We start from the raw sequence: 21664 nt of genomic DNA, 5'->3' as shown, positions 1-21664 counted from the left end.
CTCAGACCCCTCCCAGTCCTCCTCGTCATCCATGTCCTGGAAACCAGGCAAAAATGATGGAGCCGGGTCGTAGGTGAATTGGTCACCCGGACCGGGGCTGAAACCGGGGACGGTGTCGTCCGAAGACGGGAGCGGCACCCTCGGGGTCGGCGCCAGCAGAGGAGTGGTGAGGTTGACTGGCGACGACCTGGATTCAGGCCTGGATCCTGTGGGGCCCTGCGGCGTTGGGACCGGAGTCAACGACGGCGCCGGGGCCGCCGGCCAGCTAGGGCTCCCAGTCAAACCCGCGGGGCCCGAAGGTGCCTCAACAGGTTCAGACGGAGGGAAGTGAGTCCTCATGGCCATGAGGAAAGCACTTATCTCCTCCGACGTCGCATGGAGCCCAGGGACCGGCGGGTGTGGAGCTGGACGCGGCGCCTGCGGCTCTAGCGGAGAACCCCCAGCCGCGTCGCGCGAGCGTCGGGGGGAGTCGGAAGAGCAATGACGCCTCTTCAACTTCTTTTTCGGATGCTTCGACTTACCGGAGGACTTGGAACCTGACGAGTGGTGGTGACTCGACGAGAGGTGATGACTGTGGCTCCGCGACTGGTCCCTCGACTTCCTCCTTGACCGGGACCTCGAGCGGCGCTGAGCCGACTGCCAGAGCTCGACCGCTCCCGTCTAGCCTTCGAGGTCAAGGCCGGCAGTCGGGGCACGACTTGTCATCGTGGTTGGCCCCAAGGCAGTAAAGGCACCGATGGTGGGGGTCGGTCACCGACATCGGGCGGTGACAGGCGTCGCAAGGTTTAAAACCAGGCATCCCTAACGGCACCGCGAGTCGAAATCGACTCAAAAAGTGATCAAAAGAGATCAAAAAAGTTAGTCAAAAAATGACTAGAGTACTGCTCTCCCGGATTTGCGCTTGCTGGTGCGGAAAAAAAAAGAACTGACGTCAGAGCGCAAGGGCGGCGTCTAAGTACTCCGCTGACGTCATTCCGGCGATCACGATGCCGACGACGGACAAGGAGCCGCAGACGACGCCTACCGACGCGCAGGAGTACTGCTGACGAAAACTTTCTGGATCCAGCCTGATGCCTGGGGATATTCTAAGGTAAGGAATCTAACACTAACCTGTTTCTTTCAGATTTATTATTTTACTATTGGGCCATCAAATTACAACAAATGGCTATCTTGTTCAAATCTAATATGGGTCTAGTTAACAGTTTTGGTATACAGGAATATGAGACCCCCCCCCCTCAATCTTTGAGTTGGCTATAGATGGAGTTGCATCAGAGGTTCTACTTAGACAGCTGGAGGTTAGCTATTATGAAAAAACATGGTTCAAGCCTCTTATAGTGGCTTGGAGGGTCTGGCACAAAGCTTCAAAGTGCCTAAATATTCCCAGCCTCGAGAAATATCTATTTCTGTGGCGTTCTCTGGTCTTTTCAGCCCTGCTTTTTGGTGGGATGGGTAAACATTGGGAGCAAGCAGGCGTCAGTAGATGAAAATGGGATGATCCCTTTTGACGAGTTAGAGCGGCAGCATAAATTGCCCCAAGATCCGTGGGGAATCAGGATGTCGATCTAAGTAGGTCTCTGGCTCTCTCTAAGAAGGTCTTCCTCTCTGCCAACCTGAAGGCCCAACAGTTAAAACAGTTTACAACTTATATTTCACCCCGGCAAAATTGTTCTGCTGGGGAAAAAGGGAAAACGATCATTGCCCGAGTTGCGGGCTGGGCCCTGCAGATTTAGTTCATATGTTCTATGAATGTATTACATTAGATACATTGAAAAAGGGTAATGAAACTTTTCTGTATAAGGTATTAGGACAGGAAGTGCCTATTTCTCCAACCTTGATGCTATTGGGGTTCGATAAAAGAGCCCATTTAGGATCGACCCTGGTATATGTTTGTTTTATGGCAATGGCAGTAGTACGACTGCTGATTGCTTTAAAGTGGAAGGACGCTGACTCTCCGACATATCAAGCTTGGTATGCCAGATTGCTTCATATATACAGATTTGAAACTGCATTGTATAACTGTCAAGGATGGAGGGCGAGCAAACGTGGTAGGAAAATATGGGGCCCAGTGATGGATCTGGTTTGAGATATAAACTTATACTGTCCTTTTCTTTTCTTACTTTTCGATATATTTATGCTGTAATCTGGACTACTAATAATGCTCAAGTTTATGCTGGTTTAAATAATTTCTATTGACTTCTTTCTTTTCCTTTTTTCTTTTGTTTCCCTTCTTTATGTAAGCACTAATATATGGTCAACTGTACATTATGTAATTGTAACATTCAATATTTTGTAAAAAACTGCTTTTCTGGGAAAAACAATTAAAAAAAAAACATTTAAAAAAATAAGGTGATGGTCTGGCTGGACAAAGCTCAGGATCCATATCCCCTGGAGGAACATCATCATAATTATCCCACGGATACGTAGGTTGAGGATGTGATTTATCTCCATCATTATCTCCAAGAGGAGATTGTGGAGACTTCTGTGGTGTACTGTTCCCTGTACCAATGTGTGACTGAGGTGGTGGTGGAGAAAGAGGTGCTTATGGTGGTGGTGATGCAGGTAAAGGAGGAGGCATAGGACTGGTGGCTATATCCTTTTTAGGTCTCGCCTGAGCCAATGCGCTTGCGCATTGACCCAACGAGATTATAGTAAGGGGAAAAGAACAGTCTACCAAAACGGCAGATTAGACACAGTTCATGTGATCTATGAGCGTGCACAACGCCAGCCACGTCACACACCACCATTTGTCTGTGCCTCGCATCAGACTTCAAAGGCTGCCGCTCCCCCCCAATCAGACTTCAAAGGCTGCCGCTCCCCCGCCCCCACATCAGACATCAAAGGAATGCACTCCCGCTCCCCCGCCCCCGCCACAGCAATGCTGAGAGCTTGCTTTGCTTGTGTGCTTTCATCTTCCTTCCTTGGCCCAGGATGTTTTCCGTGTTCTCCCATTCAGTGCCTTCTCGACCCCGTACTTGATGGCTGTCCAAGCCCCAGCCCTCGCTGCCTCTATCATTATACACTCTCCCCCAGTTTCCCCTTGCTTTTTCCCGGCTCCATCATTCTGTGCTTTGATAAACTGAACGCGCTTTGTAGCACTCAACCCTGCGTGTTCTTAGCTTCAGTCTCTGTGCTGCTGCACCGCATCACTCAGGAACACCACCACATCACTCAGGGGCACCACCACATCACTCAGGGACACCACCAAATGACTCAGGGACACCACCACATCACTCAGGAACACCACCACATCACTCAGGGGGCCCCAACACATCATTCAGGGACACCACCACACACTCACAGACACCGCCACATCACTCAGGGACACCGCCACATCACTCAGGGACACCACCACATCACTCAGGGACACCACCACATCACTCAGGAACACCACCACATCACTCGGGGCACCACCAAATCACTCGGGGACACCATCACATCACTCGGGAACACCACCACATCACTCGGGAACACCACCACATCACTCGGGAACACCACCACATCACTCAGGGACACCACCACATCACTCAGGGACACCACCACATCACTCAGGGACACCACCACATCACTCAGGGACACCGCCACATCACTCAGGGACACCGCCACATCACTCTGGGACACCACCACATCACTCTGGGACACCACCACATCACTCAGGGACACCACCACATCACTCAGGGACACCACCACATCACTCAGGGGCACCACCACATTACTCAGGGACACCACCACATCACTCAGGGACACCACCACATCACTCAGGAACACCACCACATCACTCAGGGACACCACTGCATCACTCGGGGACACCACCACATCACTCGGGGACACCACCACATCACTCGGGGACACCACCACATCACTCGGGTACACCACCACATCACTCAGGGACACCACTCAGGGGCACCACCACATCACTCAGGGACACCACCACATCACTAAGGGACACCACCACATCACTCAGGGACACCACCACATCACTCAGGGGCACCACTCAGGGGCACCACCACATTACTCAGGAACACCACCACATCACCCAGGGACACCACCACATCACTTAGGAACACCACCATATCACTCAGGGACACCACCGCATCATTCAGGGACACCACCGCATCACTCAGGAACACCACCGCATCACTCAGGAACACCACCGCATCACTCAGGAACACCACCGCATCACTCGGGGACACCACCACATCACTCGGGGGCACCACCACATCACTCGGGGGCACCACCACATCACTCGGGGGCACCACCACATCACTCGGGGACACCACCACATCACTCGGGGACACCACCACATCACTCGGGGACACCACCCATCACTCGGGGACACCACCACACCACTCGGGGACACCACCACATCACTCTAATACACCACCACATCACTCAGCCCAACCACATCATCACTCAGCACCACAACTGCACTGTCCTTTCTTGCTACCAATAAGCATTGCTATAGCCAACAGGACTCGCATAAGGAAAGTGTAAGCTATTGGCTTTGTGAATAACAATGCTATTAATTTATATATTTTCAAAGCCAACACATATTTAAAAAAAATGTTATTTACAATACCAATAGCTCACACTTTCCTAATGGGAGACCTACTGCATTGTAAATGCTTGTTCTTCTTTTTAGGAGGCGGTGGCATATCAATGGCCTCTTCAAAAGGAAGCTGGTGCCAAGATGTTTGAGGCTGGGGCGCTGTACAGCTTTTGCTTTTCCTCGACTAGTCTGAGGCTGGATACGTATTGTCTTTTGCCTCGGATCGAACCGCTCTTGCATAATCTGGAGGATTGGTTCTGTAGGTTCTCCCTTCAGTGTGGAAGTAGAGCTTTCTTTAGGTGCGGAAGTGGATTGCAGAAAGAGTCTGGTCTTTTCGTGCTGAAGAGCCCATGCCTTTATACTCAAAATTGGTTGTAACCGGTCTGTCAGACCGCTCTCTTCCCGGCCTTCCCGCCGCTGCCTCCCTGCGGCCCCGCCCCCAGCACTCCCATTTGCCTCCCTGCTCCCGCCTCCCAGCTGCTCCTCCCTCCCAGGCATCCTTTTAAAGTGGCCGAGTGACGATGTTCAGGAGCGACCTTTGACCCTGCTTGCAGGCAGGTCGCCCCCACACCGCCACTCACCACCTGCTGCTTCTACCACCGCTGGACCCGCTCGACTACCGTCTCCCCCACCCGCCCCCCACCACTCTCTTCCCGGCCTTCCCGCTGCTGCCTCCCTGCGGCCAGTCCCCCAGCACTCCCATTGGCCTCCCCGCTACCGCCTCCCAGCTGCTCCTCCCTCCCAAGCCTCCTCAAATGCAGGCCGAGAAGCGGCCGCGCCGAAGGCAAGCCCGTCTGCGCCAATCCGCGCCTAGACCGTGCCCAGCCCCAGAACCCCTGGACCCCGCGAACGCCACGCCACCAGACTCCACTACAACGCCAGTAACCTCCATGCACTCAACGCCGGTCGAAACCACACCTGCTTCCAGGCCGCCCCGAAACGGACCCACGGACCTTTCTCCTGCCGCACCTGCAGCTTCACCTGCGACAGAAACACCAAACCTCCAAGGACTGGACCCAACCACCGCCGCTGCATACTCCTCAACACCCGCTCCGGAAGAAAACACGCCGTTGAGCTCTGGGATCTGCTCGACACCGCCGCCCCAGACGTGGCCTTCCTGACCGAGACCTGGTGGAACGACTCCTCGGCGCCCGACATCGCCATAGCCATCCCGGATGGCTACAAGAGCACCCGCAGGGATCGCGCCAACGGAATCGGAGGAGGAATAGCCATCATCCATAAGTCAACCCTCAAAGTCGCTACCCACGCGGACGACACCCTCAACACCGCCGAACACCTGCACTTCCGAATACACACCGACCCCAACACCACCCTCAGAGGAACACTCATCTACAGACCATCCGGACCCCGGGTTCAGTTCAGCGACTCCATCGCCGACCTCGCCAGCACCCACGCACTCGCCTCTACGGACTACATCCTCCTCGGGGACCTGAACTTTCACCTCGAGAACAACAACAACGCCAACTCCGCTACCCTGATCGACAACCTCGGCCTCAAACAACTCGTCATCACACCCACCCACGCCGCCGGCCACACGCTTGACCCCATCTTCTCCACAGGCTCCCACGTCGCCTTAAATCACACCATTGAACTACACTGGACCGACCACCACTGTATTCACTTCACATTCAAGAAACCAACCACGCACCATCGCACCCAACAGCTGCCTCGTCGCTGCTGGAGCAAAGTCACCGAAGACCAGCTACTTACCTCCCTCGCCAAGAACCGACCCCACCAACTCTGACATCGCAGCCCTCAACCTCAGACAGTGGATCGACAACTGCGCCAACACCCTCGCCCCGCTCAAGAAACCCTCCCACAGCCACACCAGCAAGAGAGCCACATGGTTCACCAACGAGCTCCAGGCCTCCAAACACGCATGCAAAAAACTGGAGAAGACACGGCTCCAAGAACGCACACCAGACAACCACGCAGCCCACAAGGACGCAACCCGCAGACACCACCTCATCAGATTAGCCAAGAGATCCTCCTTCAAAGACCGCTTGGATAACAACGCACACGACAGCAAAGAGCTCTTCAGCATCGTAAAGGAACTCTCCGACCCCAGCGCCAACGCCAACGACATCCCGCCCTCACAAGAACTGTGCGACTCACTGGCCATCTTCTTCCACCGCAAGATCGCTGACATTCACGATAGCTTCAACACCACGACCGCCTCGACTACGCCAGACTCCATCTCCCCTGTGAACACCACCAACGCCAACCGCCTGACCTCCTGGTCCAACGTCAACGACGACGAGACACGCAAGGTCATGAACTCCATCCACTCAGGAGCTTCGTGTGACCCGTGCCCACACCACGTATTCAACAAAGCAGACACAGCCATCGCACCCCAACTACGGAAGGTCATCAACATCTCCTTCGAAACAGCGACATTCCCGGAAAGCTGGAAACACGCCGAAATCAACGCCCTCCTCAAGAAGCCCAAAGCAGACCCCAAGGAATTCAAGAACTTCCGGCCCATCTCCCTGCTACCATTCCCGGCCAAAGTCATCGAGAAAACCGTCAACATGCAACTGACCAAGCACTTGGAAGACAACAACATCCTGGACCCATCCCAGTCCGGATTCAGACGAAACCAAAGCACCGAGACTGCCCTCATCGCCGCCACAGACGACATCAGGCGCCAACTAGACAACAGCGAAACATCAGCCCTCATCCTCCTGGACCTGTCAGCCGCCTTCGACGCGGTCTGCCATTGCACTCTAAAGACACGCCTCCTGGAAGCCGGAAACCAAGAGAAGGCCCTCGACTGGACCTCGTCCTTCCTCACCGGCAGAACCCAGAGCGTCCGCCTTCCACCCTTCCGATCTGAAGCCCCCGACATCATCTGCAGCGTCCCCCAGGGCTCATCCCTCAGCCTGACGCTGTTCAACGTCTACATGACCCCCCTCGCACTAGTGGCCCGCCACCACGACCTCAACATCATCTCCTACGCCGACGACACCCAGCTCATCCACTCCCTCACCAAGGACTCACACACGGCCAAAACCAACCTCTACGAAGGAATGATGGCCTTCGCGGAATGGATAAGGAGCAGCTGTCTGAAGCTGAACTCGGACAAGACGGAGGTCCTCATCCTCGGATCCACCCCCTCAGCCTGGGAGGACTCCTGGTGGCCGACCACACTGGGAACAGCACCAACACCCACCGACCACGCACGCAATCTAGGATTCACCCTCGACTCCTCCCTCTCCATGTCCAAGCAGGTCAACGCCATCTCCTCCTCCTGCTACAACACCCTCCGCATGCTCCGCAGAATCTACAAGTGGATCCCAACCAAAACAAGAAGAACGGTGACACAGGCCCTCGTCAGCAGCAGACTGGACTATGGAATCGCACTCTACGCAGGAATTCCAGCCAAACACCTACGACAACTACAACGCATCCAAAACGCCTCCGCCCAACTGATCGTCAACATCCCCCGCCGCAGCCACATCACCCCCCACCTGAGAAACCTACACTGGCTCTCAGTCAACAAGAAGATCACCTTCAAGCTTCTCACCCACGCACACAAAGCACTTCACAACACTGGACCCGCCTACCTGAACAGCAGACTCAGCTTCCACACCCCCACCCGCCAGCTCCTCTCCGCCAGCCTCGCCCTCGCCGCTGTCCCCCGCATCCAACAAACGACCTCCGGCGGCAGATCCTTCTCCTACCCCGCCGCCAAAACCTGGAACACCCTCCCCAACCACATACGGCAGACCCAAGACCTACTCACCTTCAGAAGACTCCTCAAAACCTGTAGCAGCACACAACCCCCCCCCTCAGCGCCTTGGGACCCTCACGGGTAAGTAGCACGCTTTACAAGTACATTGATTGATTGATTGATTGGGGTGCTGGGAGCCAAGGAATGAGTGGAATGGCTTGCAACCGAAGATGGTCAGACCAAAGCAGAGTTTGGCAATTTGGGCTTAATTTTTGGAGCAGAGCCCAAGGGCGGGGGCATCCGCATCAGTTGTATAGTGCCTTCCATGGCCTTTTGGCAGTGGAGGCCCAGAAGCTGTATATTCACTCTGTCCCAACTTAGTGTCTCTCACTAAATTTTACAGGGGCATGTGTACTCAGTACATGGACCCAGAGAAATGTCTCCAATTTGGAGACTTCTTTCCGTCTCTGATTCGGATGAAGATTCTTGACTGGAGAGGGCCTCTTTCTGAGACGCAGAGACTTCCATGATTTCTTCCTCGTGTTCTTCGACATCTCATTGCCTGAGGATGTCGGGTGTATCCTCGATCTCCCTGCGCAGCATTTCTCTGCGACGCGCCCGACGGTCCCTCAATGTCTTTTTCGATTGTAAAGATCGACAAGCTTCACCGTCTTCTTCTCTGTAATCGGGGGACAGACATGGGTTGCAAACATGATGGAGGTCGGTCCTCAGATATTTTGTGCGGCAGGAGGGGTAAAAACAAAAGTGAGTCAGTTCCATTAGCAACGCATTGTGGATGGAAGCCGATGGAAGAAAGAATAGGCTTTAATGTGGAAGGCCCGAAGGCCGCAATTGAAGCGCACTGAACCAACAGTGAGATTTTCAGTATTTACTTCGATACAAATGAAGGGAAACTAGATCGCCAATAATACTGACTAATGGAGAAAGAAGGGAGTCCGAAGCGGTCTCAAACGAAACGCCACCAAACATGTGCGAACCAGACGGCTTAAAGAAAACAATCTAACAATGGAATCGATGCCCATACACATTAATACTGAGAGGAGGAGTCACTTTACTACCTGGTAACTTGGAACACTTTTTCAAAGAAAAACAACTTGCACACATCCAAACCCAACACAAGATGGCAGAAGTGGGCCAAGCATTTGTATCTACAGCAACACAAGCCTCGAACATAATGTTTTTAAAAAGTGCCGCAAATAACAGCTGCCACTATTCCAAAACGTATTGATCTTATTTTTATTGACCCTGGAAGAATGAAAATCGGAGTCCACTGTGTCAGGAATCATATTGGAGTGCAGAAAGTTCTTAACTCACTTGACCTTCTAACCAAAAGTACTTTCCACGTAGAATTTGCCAATGAACTAGTAGTTAGTTGCATTTGCTAGTAGTTCACGCGTAATAAAAACCTTCTCCTTATAAATAGGGGTATGCCAGCCATCCTCTTGTATTCACCCTCAACTTGTATCCTGGCAATTAGACAAATTCTAAACTCCGTACATAGAGACGAAATGCTGACCATTTAGTACAACCATTGACAATTAAAAAAATATTTAGGAACTGACTTTGCACAGCTCAAACATTTCACTCAAATCAAATATCTAAAAACATTTAAAGTACACCCACTAAGGTGTTATTTTAGTCCCTGCATTTCTGATCTGAAGTACAAGAAAGTTTGCTCCAACATAGGAAAAATCAACCACAAAGTCTGCTGTTTAGTGATTCCAGCAGCATTAAGGTACGAATCAGAAATGGATCATATAGGGGGAGAGGTGGCTCTGATCCCGGTAACCCTGACATTTTGGCCTTGATTACAAGTTGCGTATAGTGAGATTCCTATGTGGAATTTTGCTCCGCACAATTAGAAGTAGGCTGGGGTCACTACAACTCCACTGTTGGAACACTGGATTACATTTTACCAGCCAGAAAACCCAGCAGGTAAAATCACTTTGGGAAAGGGGCGGGCTGCAGTGGGACTCAGGTCCGACTCATGGTTCTTGTCTGAACATCTGCCAAGGCCAGGGAGGAGCATGTAATGCTCTACTCGACCAGGCAACATCTTCGGCTTCCTTCTTCAACCCTACCCCACTGACTTCAGAACACACATGTACCACCTGCTCAGAGGAGTGTTATTCCCCCTTCTGTGTTGCTTAAATCTTACTTGAAGTAAATGTCAGGAATTACAGCATGGTAACAGAAGTTCTAGCCACTCAGAACTTCCAAATCGTGGAGGTCAATCTGTGTGAGAAGAATGCATGCAGGATGCGAGCAGAGAACTCCACGCACTCATCACACGAAAGAGATGACCGACACAATGTAGTTCCCTCAATGCTAACAAAGGAGCTGCTAATGAATGACTGAAGACTACTACTTTCTGTCCATTGCTATGAATCAGTTGTTGAAGATTTGAAATTGAAGAGCTCTCTGGTGGCGCTGAAAGTACAATTATTTGTTTGGGGCCAGACAGTATGTGAAGGAACGTGTACATGATTACACAGATGGATACTAATTCACTTGGATTACGAGGGGTCATTTGAGGAAAATGTTGAACTGAACCTGATCACTTTGTATCTTCTGATGACCACTCCCTTCCCCCTCCCATGAAGTGCACTGCCAATGTAAGTTTCATATTATAAATCTTTTTTATTTTTATTTTGAGACTGTCCACTGGCTTTGGCACTAATGCTCACAGATAACAAAAGGCAAATCGTGTCTGGATTGTTTAAGAAAATAAATACAATTGTTCAAATAATACTTTTGGATTTTTTCAGTCATAACCTACTTTTACTTTTAAGAAACAGAATCTTTTCTTTCAGCTTGATACTACCGACACTTTCGCTGTAATTCAGGTTTTCAGGATGTCTTTCTGCCTTCAAGTAGATCTTCCAGATTCTTATGACGCAATCTTGCGCACAGCTTGCCAAAAAAAGATTTCCATCTGCGTGTAGAGATAAAGAAATTTTGAGATAGGGTGGCAAATCAAAAGGACTCTTAATCCGTTTGCAAATAAACGGACCAGAAATGACCTGTTTACATGTTTCCTGCAACATTCTCAAAACATTGCAACAAAAAAAGGTATAAACGTAGACATATAAGATATGTTACAGACATTACAATGAGGGAAAGAAAAATAAGTTATTTACCTTTGGTAAAAATATCTCAGGTGGATAAGTATTCTTCATGCAGATTCCTCGCCATACAAATAATCCTTCCAGACTTCAGATTGGAGGCAGTCAGCTTAGGCGGCAAGTAGGTCTCCACACACATCACGAAGTATATTAGACACCACCTGACATGCTAACGTCAATTCCTGAATACTTTTCATGCCTCTAGAGGCACGAGGACAGAATCAAGAAGGATTCAATGACAGTGACAAATATAGCATTCAATATGTTTGTATACCTTGGCATCTTTTCAATCACTGCACTAACTCCCAGTGGTGGGGAGCAATAAGAATTCAGCAGGAAGATTATGTATTCACCAGAAATATCGTTACCAGAGGTATGGGACTTTTCTTCTGTTGGGGAAAAACAAGTTACTTACCTGTAACTTTGGTTCTCGAGTATTGGAAACTTTCATAGATTCCCATGCTTGAATCATTCCCCGTCCCCGGTATACATAAAATAGCAATAGAAACCATTACAAAAAAAGAAACTAGGTCTAGGCCCATCTAGTTTTGTAACCAAATAAAATGAACAACCAGATCAATCAGGTTAGCCTCACCCTGTAGAACCTTCCTGAGGAAACCTCAGACTCTCAGATTTTCGTAGCCATTGTGAAACCATATAACTGAAGATGCTGAAGGCTGAGCTTTCCCAGGGGAGGTCGCATGGGAATCTATGAATCTATACTGGAGAAGTAGCCAATTCATCAAAATGACAAAGTCTATGGTAAATAAACACATTAGAAAACATAAGGAAAAGGAAGAAACAAGCAAATGACTTGAAAAAATGTGCGAAGAGCTTAAACAGAAGAAACTGAAGTAGGGTTGACAGGGAAAGCGCACCACTTAATGAAAGAGGTTCCTCAGGACTGCCTCGCCCACTGCTGTATCAATCTGCGTTGAAGAATCCAGGCAGTAGTGTCTTGTAAATCTATAAGTACTGCTCCAGGTTGCTGCTCTGCAGGTGTCCCAGATAGGCACTCCAGCAAAGAGGGCTGTCGAAGAAGAAATCGCCCTCGTGGAGTGAGCACGGATCAGACCTTCAAGGGGCTTGCCCACTGCTCGGTGACTATACTGGATCGCGCTGGTAATCCAGCGAGCAATCCCCAGCTTGAAAAGGGGAAACCCTTACGAGGGGCGCTGGAAGCCACAAAGAGCTGAGGTGACTTCCTGAAGTCCTTAGTACGTTGAAGCTAGAACTTCAAGCACCCCTGAATGTCCAGTGAGTGGAGTGCTCTCTCCGCTGTAGTAGTAGGTTGAGGGAATAACGTTTTTAGTATTACCGGCTCATTCAAATGAAAGTCAGAAGGCACTTTCGGTATGAACTTTGGGTTGGTACGGAGTATCCCTGTCCCCTTTTTAAATTGGAGAAAAGGTTCCTGAATGGTGAGTGCCTGTATGTCACCTACTCTCCTGGCTGAAGTTAAAGCTAGAAGATGAGCCACCTTCCAGGAGAGGAGTTTCAAGTCCACCCTATGAATAGGCTCAAAGGGATGCTTCAAGAGCTAGGTGAGAACCAGATTAAGGTGCCAAGGAGGTGGAGGCTTGACTGGAGGGAAGACTCTGAAAAGGCCCTTGAGAAACTGTTTAATTATCCTTGCCGACCAGAGGGAAGGACCAGAAGATGTGCATCTGAAGTGAAAGATGGTGGCAAGATAAACTTTGATGGAAGAGTAAGCCAGCCCTGCTTTCGCTAATGAAAGAATCTAAAGAAGAACCTCATGCGGTGCGCAAGCAATAGGATGAATGCCCTGCTGCTGTCACCAATGGCAGAAACGCTTTCACTTTAGGTGGTAGGTTTTGTTGGTACTTGGAGCTCATGCCTGAGCAAGTACGTCTCTACATTCTGCCGAAAGGGTCAAACCGAGAAATTCTCGGTGCTCAGGAGCCATGCCGATAACTGCAGAGATCGAGGATCCGGGTGTCAAACTTGGCCCTGGGACATTGTCAGCAGTGAAGGAATCGGCTGCAAAGGAAGTGGAATTCAGGTGGAAATGGACCCAAGGACGGACTTGTAGAGGTGAACAGAAAGTGACTGTCTACTTATGAGTAGACGAGCCATGACCATCAGCTTTTCTTGCCACTCCAGGGACGGAAAGGCTTTGTTGAGGGACGAGTCCAGAATGGCTTCCAGGAACTGGGCTGTCCTGGAAGGGCATAGAGTCGACTTTTCGGTGTTGAGCGAAAGTCCCAGGTTGTCGAAAAGGTGTGTTCACATCGCAACTGATTCTTCTGCCACCTGCTTGGAATGGGTTTTTATCAACCAATCGTCCAGGTAAGGGAAAACCTGATGCTGTTGCTTTTGCAGAAAAGCTGCCACTGGAGCTAGAAACTTTTGTAAAGATCTGCGGAGCAGATCTGAGTCCAAATGGTAGGACCTTGAACTTAAAGTGGCTCTTGGCTACTGTGAAGCGAAGGAACTTCCTGTGGGCTGGATGGATGGGTATATGAAAGTATGCGTCTTCTAGATCCAATGTGGCCATATAATCTCCTGAGTTGAGGAGTCGAAGGATATCTTGCAAGGGAACCATTCGGAACGACTGTTTGATGAGATAGGTGTTGAGCTCCCTCAGATCTAAAAAAGGGCGTCACTTCTCCAAGGTCTACCGAACTAGAAAGAACCGGGAATAGAAACCCTCTCCCCGTTGTGAGAGAGGAACCAGCTCTATCGCCCCTTTCAGGAGCATTTGATGGACTTCTAGATGTATAAGACGAAGATGTTTTGAATCAGTAGTGCGCGGGGCTCTGGGAGGTGGTGCATGGACAAACTCCAGAGTATGACCGTATTGAACGATGTTCAGAACCCAATGATCCAATGTTATTTGCTGCCAGTTGTGGAAGTAATGTGTGATTCTGCCTCCCACTAGTGTTACAGGAGGAGAAGGAACAGTCCATGTCCATTGAGACATCGCTTTGACCTGAATTTTCCTATAAGTGTGCTGCAGAATTTGTTTTTCCAGTAGTAAGAGCCAGCATGCCTTTATTGACCCTTAGAGGAGTCCTTCCCCTGGCGTCCTTGTTGTCCTCTGTTGTTCGATCTAGAGAAAGAGGATGATTGACCCTGCCGCTGGTTATATTGCGGGCAATAAGATTGAGAGGCTAATGTATATGTAGAATACCGTTGTTGCTGGTATCCTCCTCTGTAGGTAGGAGGGCCTCTGCCTCTCGTCCCATGAAAGGGGACCTTGTGGTATTGCAAAGTCCCTAGGGATTTTGCAGTTTCCGTGTCTTTTTTTAATATCCTGGAGTGCATCATCAATGTGCTTCCCAAAGAACGCCTCCCCATCAAAGGGAAGATCCAAGATTTTGTTTTGGACCTCTGGATGAAACCATGTAGCTCGAAGCCAGCCTTGGCGACGAATGACAGCAGCTCCCGCTAGAGAGCGGAACGCAGTAATTGCCATGTCCATTGCACAGTCAATTACCTCTGAAGAGGTTCTCTCTTCCTCCTGAAGAATCTTTTTCGCCTCCACTTTCGCATCTTCCGGCAATTGATCCAGATAGGGGAAAAGGTCACACCACATCTGGCGATCGTAGCGACGAAGTATTGCTAAGGCGTTTGCAGCCCTGACCATCAGGCTAGACATGGAAGAGAACCTCTTGCCAGCGTCATCCAGGCGTCTGCCCTCTTTATCTGGAGGTGTTGTGAGGGGAGCTGAAGGATTTTTTTAAATCCTTTGGGCCGCCTGGGAGATGACAGAGTCCGGTTTAGGCTGACTGACCAGGCAGGCCGGGCTATCGTCAGGGGCTTTATATTTCTTTTCAAGGCAGGCAGCACTGGAAGCACTGTGACTGGATTTCTCATCACATTTAAACCCTCGTCCCAGACATGACCAACAATAGGAATGGTCCGAACTGGTTTTCTGTAAGGTTCTTTGAAGTCGCATGGAAACATTCGGACTGCACCGTGGGCATGGGCAGTTCGAACCTCTTAGCCGCTCTCTCAAATTATGGAAACCCCCTATGTCTCCAGGGGGAGAATCCACTGGAGCTGGTGAAGGCGAAGCTGGATCAGGAATAATATAATCATTCCACTCCGTGTCCGGATCTGGAAGAGTGACGATGCCCTGGTCCTCATCAGAGGTATCATCCTGGATGAGAGGGACGATTGGCGGTGTATCCGGAACAACGGGCAGTGGTAGTGGCGGTGGCAACTGAGGGGTAGACGGTAGCATAGGTGGAACAGCTGTAACTGGCACCCCAACCGGAGCTGGAGATTGTGTTGGGAATCTCCTTCTATAGTCCGAAAGCATATATTGCAAGTCTGTTAGTAGGGAGGAAGGCATAGAGACCATCTGTTGCGGGTAAACCTGTGGAAATCCAAGGGAGGATCATATTGCTGCTCCTCAACGTATTCTTCCTCAGAGTCTGTGTTCTGGCACTTAACGTGCAACTGAGATGGGCTATGCGCATATCCATATGGCCCGTCATCATCATCAGATCCCTCCTCTTCAAGGAGGAGTGCAGGTGGTAGAGGTGTCACCCTTCTGGGGGTAATTTGGCGTTGTCTGATAGCTATAGCAATTTTTTCCTTCGTCTACGAAGTCGTCGACGATGTAAGGGTAGTCGATGAAGACATGAACGCCATTGACGGTACCATTTTTGAGATCGTCGTCACCACTGCAGCAGATGCTGCCATCGTCGTCGTAGATGTGGTTGCCGTTGTCACCACAGCTGTCGTCATCAGTGTCGACATCGAAGTCATTGACACTATCATCAACGACAGAGCTGCCACCACTGGCGTCGATGCCGTAGACGCTGAGCCATGCAGCGTAGGCGAAGGAGACGCTCGTCGACGGAGCCAGAACTGAAGGAGACGAGGAATTAGACTGTACCTTTGAAGCCTTCGTTGACAGAGTCGTAGACAGTGTCATCGACGAGTGAATTTTCCTCACCGGCTTGCCATCAAAAGAGACAGATGAGGGCTTTTTGAAGGCTGCCGGAGGAGAAGATGGAGGAACTGAGCTGGACTACCTCTCTGATGCCACTCCTGTTAACAGTCCTTCCTTCTCCTTTACACCTCAGTGAGGAGATTTGATAGAACTGCTCCCTTCAGACCTATGAGAGGTCTTTTTCAAGGCTTGACTGGGACGCTCTTTAGAAGGTGAAAGAGAAGACGTTCCCCTTTTCAGAGACCTCCTAGAAGATTGAAGCAGAGGAGGTCTATCACTATCACTAGAGACTGGCTCCTTCCTTGACTTAAGCTTCTGGAGCCAGGTCAAGAGACGTCCCTCACGGTCTCACAAAGTGTTTGTCGAGAAGGTCCGGCGAATCTTGCCGTCAGCTGCCATATGGTCTGGGTACAGACAGTAAATACAATCCTTGTGCTTGTCCTCCACATAAACTTATTTACTTAGAACAGGTAGCACATGGTTTAAAGAGGGCCTTCTTCTCCTTGTCAGACATGTTTACACGTAGTCCAAGCAGGTCTTGTAGAAAAACTGGTGAAAACACTGTAGAAATAAAGTTGTATGGAAAAAACTGAGCAGAGCTCAGTGGAGACTTCCTTGCACAACATGCAGTAGAAAATCTGTGGGCCTGAGGTTCTTTAAGGAAGGTTCTAGAGGGTGAGGCTAATCTGAATGGTTGTTCGTTTTATTTGGTCTCTTTTACAAAAAGATGTGGATATGTTGCAAAACTAGAATGGGCCTAGGCCTAGTTTCTTTTTTTGTAATGGTTTCTATTGCAATTTTATGTATAGCGGGGACTCCCATCTCGACAACGGGGAATGATTCAAGCATGGGAATCTATGAAAGTTCCAATACTGGAGTAAACATCTTTCTGCAGATTCTTCATCTTACGAATGAACCCCAAAGAAATACTTTGCAGGAGCAGGAGTGAGAAATACTGATTATCCAACAAAGTTGTGCAGCACAGCATGACGAAGTACATGTCACAGCATGCCTCAGCTGTGAGCAAGCAGTGCTTGCCAAAGGATGAATATGTGCACACAACAGATGTCTTTTCTGTCTTTCATTTACCCCACCTGTAGCCCCATATACAGGGTTACGAGAGCCAGTGGTAAAAGCTTAAAAGGGCAAATGGAAATAGGGTAAGAGAGAATAGAAACCCAGGACTCCACCATTTAGCCTCACCACGTCTGCTGGTCAATGAGGTCTGCTGAATGTAGTGTGTCTTTACAGAACAAAGAAATATCTTATGTCATTGAGAGTGCTCAGCATAACTGATTGTGAATGGATATACCGGACCACTCTCTCCGTGTAACCAACACTCTGTACTTCGATATGAAACTGGTAATTCCTGAAAACTATACCTATGAAAAATAAGGATCTCAAACATATGTATGCATTTCTACCCCTACCTCAAGCTCTGAGATTACACTCTTTCTTTATATTCATAGTTTCTACTTCACTTCTGTACAACTACAAAATAACCAATACTGTTAACATCCTGTTTATCCCTACCCTTAGAAAATGTATGTTGAAACCAGAAAGCTAATACCTTGTATATGACATTCACATCTACATGTACAGCAGTCACTCTAAGAATCCTTCCTATGACTTCACAGGCTAAATTTAGGAGAATATACAAACTCAGTCTTGCTCCCTCAGACCAGAGAAACTACAAGAAAAGAAAAAGAAGAACCAAACAGCCGTGCAGAAGCTAACAAGAGGAAGACGCCCACTGACTTGGCCCAAGCCCTACCAGCCTGTCTCCACCTTGAACCTACTCCTGCGAATTCCCGGAGTGTCCTGCAGCCAGCAACCTCGAAAACCCCAGAGGACCTGCCTGCCTTCAACCACAAAGACTGTATCTTCCGCGAACACCGAATTTGTTCATCTCCAACCTCTGGCCGGATACCGCACAACTCTGAACCCACCGTCCATGGCCCGAGCTCGAGTGGGCAAACACCACAAGGAGACCCCCCCCTTCGTTCCTGGTCCGAGATCTGGCGATCCCTGACCTGCCTCAAATCTCCAGCCAATTCCTGCAGCCTAAATCCGGAAGGTTCTCCCAACCGCGACCAGGAGCTAGTAAGAAGATCCGACCCCAAAAGGCACCCCTGCACCCGACGCCCCACTGCCTTGGGTGGCCAAACTGACTTTGCCTAACCAAGCCCCAAGATTCCAACTTACCTCTCCAAGTGGTGGTCGCACCCAGAAGACCTTCGTCCCCAAGCCTGCAGTGCCTTTGCCAAACCGGAGGTTCCCCATTGCAAACAGAGCGCCCGATGTCAAAACAGCACCTGGCCGCCCTAGTGCCGGTTTCCCCACTTGCCCTGAGCTAAAGGCGAGGAACTTGGCTCCCACAACCAGGTGGCCTGCTCATCAGCAGCCACCTATCAGAGGCCCCCTATCCACTATTGGATAACATTGGGCCTTAGCACTCTGCATTCGGCTGCCCTAGTGCCGCTGAGGGTGTAACAAGAATGCGTCCCTGACCCTGGGGGACCCCCGAGTCCACCCCAGAACCTCAACTCCCACTACTGAATACTTACCCTAAAATCGATAAAAACTATTATCCTCCATAGGATAATATTGACTGTATTTCTTGGAAAAGTTGCCAAGTATGGAGTTTGAAAACCTAAATGAATTCTTTTAAAGTGTACTATTTAACAAAAACGCTTTTACTTACCTGTTTACAGGAAATATCCCACTGTAGTATCCAGGTATACTACACTGAGTAACAAAAGTAATCTAAAAAGTAACTTACCTTGTATTTTTCTGAAAGTCTATGTACTGTATTAACAAAGCATTGCATTTCTCTGCAACAATACTGTAAGTCAAAACAAAGTGCATATACCATTATGATCCATACTATATTTCAACTGTATATTTACTATACAGTATATTTAGCCAGACAGAAGCTCCTGAGGCGGAAGCCGGGAGATTAGCGCATTTTTAAAAAACTATTATCTTGTAAAACTGTCATTTTACCTGTTGCTTTCACTCAGCCCTGAGCACTCCCCTCTCCTTCAGAATCGCCGACACCACCGCGCAGCCGATGTTAACGCTGCCGCGGGGTTGAACAAGCTTTTTGCCGCCATCAGCGAGGGCCGCGAGGCCACGCCCACCGGCCCCGCCCCCCGCCCACTACTTAAGACGCGCTGAACCCAAAGCACGCATTTAGCCAGACAGAAGCTCCTGAGGCGGAAGCCGGGAGATTAGCGCATTTTTTAAAAACTGTTATCTTGTAAAACTGTCATTTTACCTGTTGCTTTCACTCAGCCCTGAGCACTCCCCCTCCTTCAGAAGCGCCGACACCACCGCGCAGCCGATGTTAACGCTGCCGCGAGGTTGAACAAGCTTTTTGCCGCCATCAGCAAGGGCCGCGAGGCCACGCCCAGTGGCCAGAGGCAACGCCCCCCCGCCCACTACTTAAGACGCGCTGAGCCCAAAGCACGCATTTAGCCAGACAGAAGCTCCTGAGGCGGAAGCCGGGAGATTAGCGCATTTTTAAAAAACTGTTATCTTGTAAAACTGTTATTTTACCTGTAGCTTTCACTCAGCCCTGAGCACTCCCCCCTCCTTCAGAATCGCCGACACCACCGCGCAGCCGATGGTAACGCTGCCGCAGGGTTGAACAAGCTTTTTGCTGCCATCAGCGAGGGCCGCGAGGCCACGCCCACCGGCCAGAGGCCACGCCCCCTCTCCTCTCCTCTTTAAAATGTGCCAGGGCCGGACGCGTGCCAAAGGCAAGCCCGTCTGAGCCCGTCCGCGTCCAGCTGGGGACAGGGGCCAATCCCCTTGGCCTCCCTCCTAAGACTCGATATAGCGCTGCTGCCCTTCTGACACTTAAACCCCCCACGAAAGAGAGTTGCCTTCATCAACACCATCCTCTGATCCTCCCCACTCACTGTTTACACTGCAACACTAACCTCCGACCCGCTCGACTCAGGTCGGCCCAGCAAAACTACACCTTACTGCTCCTGAATTGCAGGTCTTTACCAAAACACAGCGCAGAAATCTTCCTGCTCTTAGACGAGCGGTCTCCTGACGCCATCTTCCTAACCGAAACTTGGCTAAATCCAGACTGCGACCCGGATGTGATCCAAGCCCTGCCACCGGGATACCAAATTGCTCGCAGGGACCGCTCACGCGGAAAAGGTGGAGGCCTTGCCATTATTCATAAATCTATATACCAATGCCATTGTACCCTTGATCCAATCTCAGACTGCGAAAGCATGTCCTTCTGCCTCAAACTCACCCCCAACGACGGTTTAACAGGGGCACTTGAATTCCGCCCCCCAGGCCCACTGAATCATTTCCACTCTTCACTACCCTCGCTAGCGGCCGAATCTGCTATGTCTTCCTCCAACTTCACGTTGCTGGGAGACATCAATATCCACTTCGATAACAGTACTGACAGCACCGCTAACGAGCTAGTTTCCAGCTTAGCCGCAATTCAACTAGAACAATTAATCAGGTCCCCCACTCATAACAAAGGTCACCTGCTCGACCCAGTCTTTAGCAACTGCCCCAACCTCACGGTTGGCACCATCACCCACCTCCCATGGACTGATCACTTTCTGATTCCCCTTAACTGGTCTACTTGTAAAGTCACTCCCCCTCCACCTATCCCACGAAAGATGAGAAACTGGTCAAGACTCCCGCTAGAGCAGTGGTCGAGCCTCCTCTCCACTTCCAAACCCGCTCTTTCCAAGAGCCCTGTACCTGACAGCAGGACATTCAACAAGTGGATCGAGGACTCCATCGACACTATCCTCCCTTCCAGGAAAACCAGGCTAAAAAGAGCACGAGAAACTGCACCCTGGTACTCGGAGAAGCTCAGAGAGCTAAAACGACAGTGCAGGAAGTTGGAAAGGAAGTGGCGCCTAGTACGCTATCACCGCAAAAGACAGGTATAGGGAAGCCATTAGGGCGTACAAACGTGAAATAAACTTAGCTCAAACTAACTACTATAAAGAAAAAATTATGGCAGCTCGATCTAAGCCAAAAGAAATATACCAAGTAGTCAAAAGTCTCTCTAAAATCTCCCCTCCCATGGCTCCAACGGACAACCCTATAGCCCGATGCAACGAGTTGGCTGAATTTTTCTTTCAAAAAATCAATAAAATATACTTATCCTTCGCAGCCCCCATCTCAGAGACTATCACTGTCATACCACCACCCCCAAGCGATACAGAACATCCTCCACGAGTTTCTCTGAATACATTTTCACCATTAGATCTGGAATCACTCAAATCCCTCGCACATCAAGTAAAATCAGGCTCCCCCCTCGACCCAGTGCCCCCTCAGATGATGAACATGGCTAACCAAGT

At 49.9% G+C, this 21664-nt stretch overlaps 1 protein-coding gene across 3 annotated transcripts in view; it reads right to left on the bottom strand.

Annotated features, from left to right (window-relative positions):
• Positions 1 to 21664, bottom strand: part of ELP2 (elongator acetyltransferase complex subunit 2) — a 964760-nt gene that overhangs the window by 650471 nt on the left and 292625 nt on the right. For all 3 annotated transcript variants that reach the window (XM_078687686.1, XM_078687687.1, XM_078687688.1), the window contains one exon: positions 11041 to 11196. In XM_078687686.1, coding sequence (XP_078543812.1) covers positions 11041 to 11196 — 156 coding nt within the window. The remainder of the gene's footprint in view (positions 1 to 11040; positions 11197 to 21664) is intronic.

This window comes from Lissotriton helveticus, chromosome 4_1, assembly GCF_964261635.1.
Source record: "Lissotriton helveticus chromosome 4_1, aLisHel1.1, whole genome shotgun sequence".
Taxonomy (NCBI): Eukaryota; Metazoa; Chordata; class Amphibia; order Caudata; family Salamandridae; genus Lissotriton; species Lissotriton helveticus.
This window is presented reverse-complemented; position numbering and strand designations above follow the sequence as displayed.